General features: G+C 40.0%; 1 protein-coding gene across 1 annotated transcript; it reads right to left on the reverse strand.

The window, feature by feature from the left end:
- Positions 1-509: 509 nt before the first annotated feature.
- Positions 510-1,064, reverse strand: LOC147433279 (aspartic proteinase nepenthesin-1-like). Its single transcript, XM_086492056.1, has one exon. It carries the CDS (start codon positions 1,062-1,064, stop codon positions 510-512), a length of 555 nt encoding a protein of 184 aa, XP_086348182.1.
- Positions 1,065-1,362: the final 298 nt, after the last annotated feature.

Genomic DNA, 1,362 nt, shown 5'->3' on the forward strand with positions numbered 1-1,362 from the left:
TTTTCTGGCTGCCTGCTGAGTTGTCACGTACGGTCTCAATTGAAAATTGTCTTTGCTGATGTGTCGCTTCCCAAAGACTTGTGACGATCGAGAAAGGCCCATGGTCGGCCCAATCTGCAGTCACTTGACTTGTAGAATGGCCCTCCCAAGGGCCATTCCCTAGTCCATCAAAAACTTAATAATGTAGCATCACAAAAACAATTACCTCTACAAATCACATCTTCATAGATTTAAAAATGGCACTTCATATTAGCCTATGCAAGAAGGATATACTGACACACTCCACTAGTTATATGGCAGTGGCTATACCCATGATTAAATACCTGCACATTTTTATCTTGTAATCTGTTTGAGGTTGCACGGATTAGTCATTTGTAATTCATGAACAAGTTATTGATAAAATTTTGAGCCCATTTTTGCTAAAATAGGCTTGGATCCATGTACTTAAGGCCTCAAAAAATAGGTATAGAGCCTTGGTATTTCCATTACAATTATGGATTAGTTGAGTGTCATATAACAGCTTGCCCACAAATCGTGGATGCAAAGCCAATACGAGAGTTGGCAATGTCATATTCCACAATAAAATTTTGTTGTTGATAGTTTCCAATGATATGTTTTCCACCATCCAGGATAGATCCCGAATTCATAAAGGTCATGTAGACATAATTGTAGGTGGTATCTTGGAGATAGAGGCGGAAGAAGTACTCGGTGTGAAGCTCAAGATTAAGCATGTTATCAAAGTGAAGGGTGACCTTGGGAGCTAAGGATTCTTCTCCTAGCGAAAGAGGGATTGCATAGCAAATGCAACCACTTCCACAATTGGCTACCTTTTTCAGATTTGGGTTTACTCCCTTGTCAAAAGCGCTCAAGAAAGTAGAATATGCCTCCTCAACAAAGTAGGTTAGAGTTGTCCCAGAGTCAATGATAGTACCTCCTGATTGTCCATTAGCACTTATAGCAAATGCAGAGGAAGGGATGTCAAGAAATACATCATTTACACTAATTCCAGTCATATTCATGTAGTAGAACTGAGAGGTAAAATTTGATGCCATGTTGTGGATCATCGGTGTGTACTTTAATAGATTATTCAAATCTAGGGAGGAACTTCCAAAGGTGAGGTAGCGTGTGACATTTGTGGTGTGAACACGGTCTGGAAAACAATATGCAAAAGAGTTGATTTCTAGTTGTGAGATGATGGAAAGTGGACCACGATCAAGCCCCATAAGCCCAGATGAATTGAACTCAGTTTCCACTCCTTCATTAACAAGGCCACAACCGAAGGTAAGGTTTTCATAGATATAAGGGGATGTAGGACTTCCCATGCTAAGAGTATCTGTAGATAGATAGCCTGTGCTATTGCTA

Source organism: Adiantum capillus-veneris, chromosome 20 (genome assembly GCF_014529385.1).
Source record: "Adiantum capillus-veneris isolate H3 chromosome 20, ASM1452938v2, whole genome shotgun sequence".
Taxonomy (NCBI): Eukaryota; Viridiplantae; Streptophyta; class Polypodiopsida; order Polypodiales; family Pteridaceae; genus Adiantum; species Adiantum capillus-veneris.

Bases quoted from the DNA above. Each gene is read 5' to 3' on its own strand.
- LOC147433279 (XM_086492056.1), bottom strand. From the start codon at position 1,064: ATGATCCACAACATGGCATCAAATTTTACCTCTCAGTTCTACTACATG.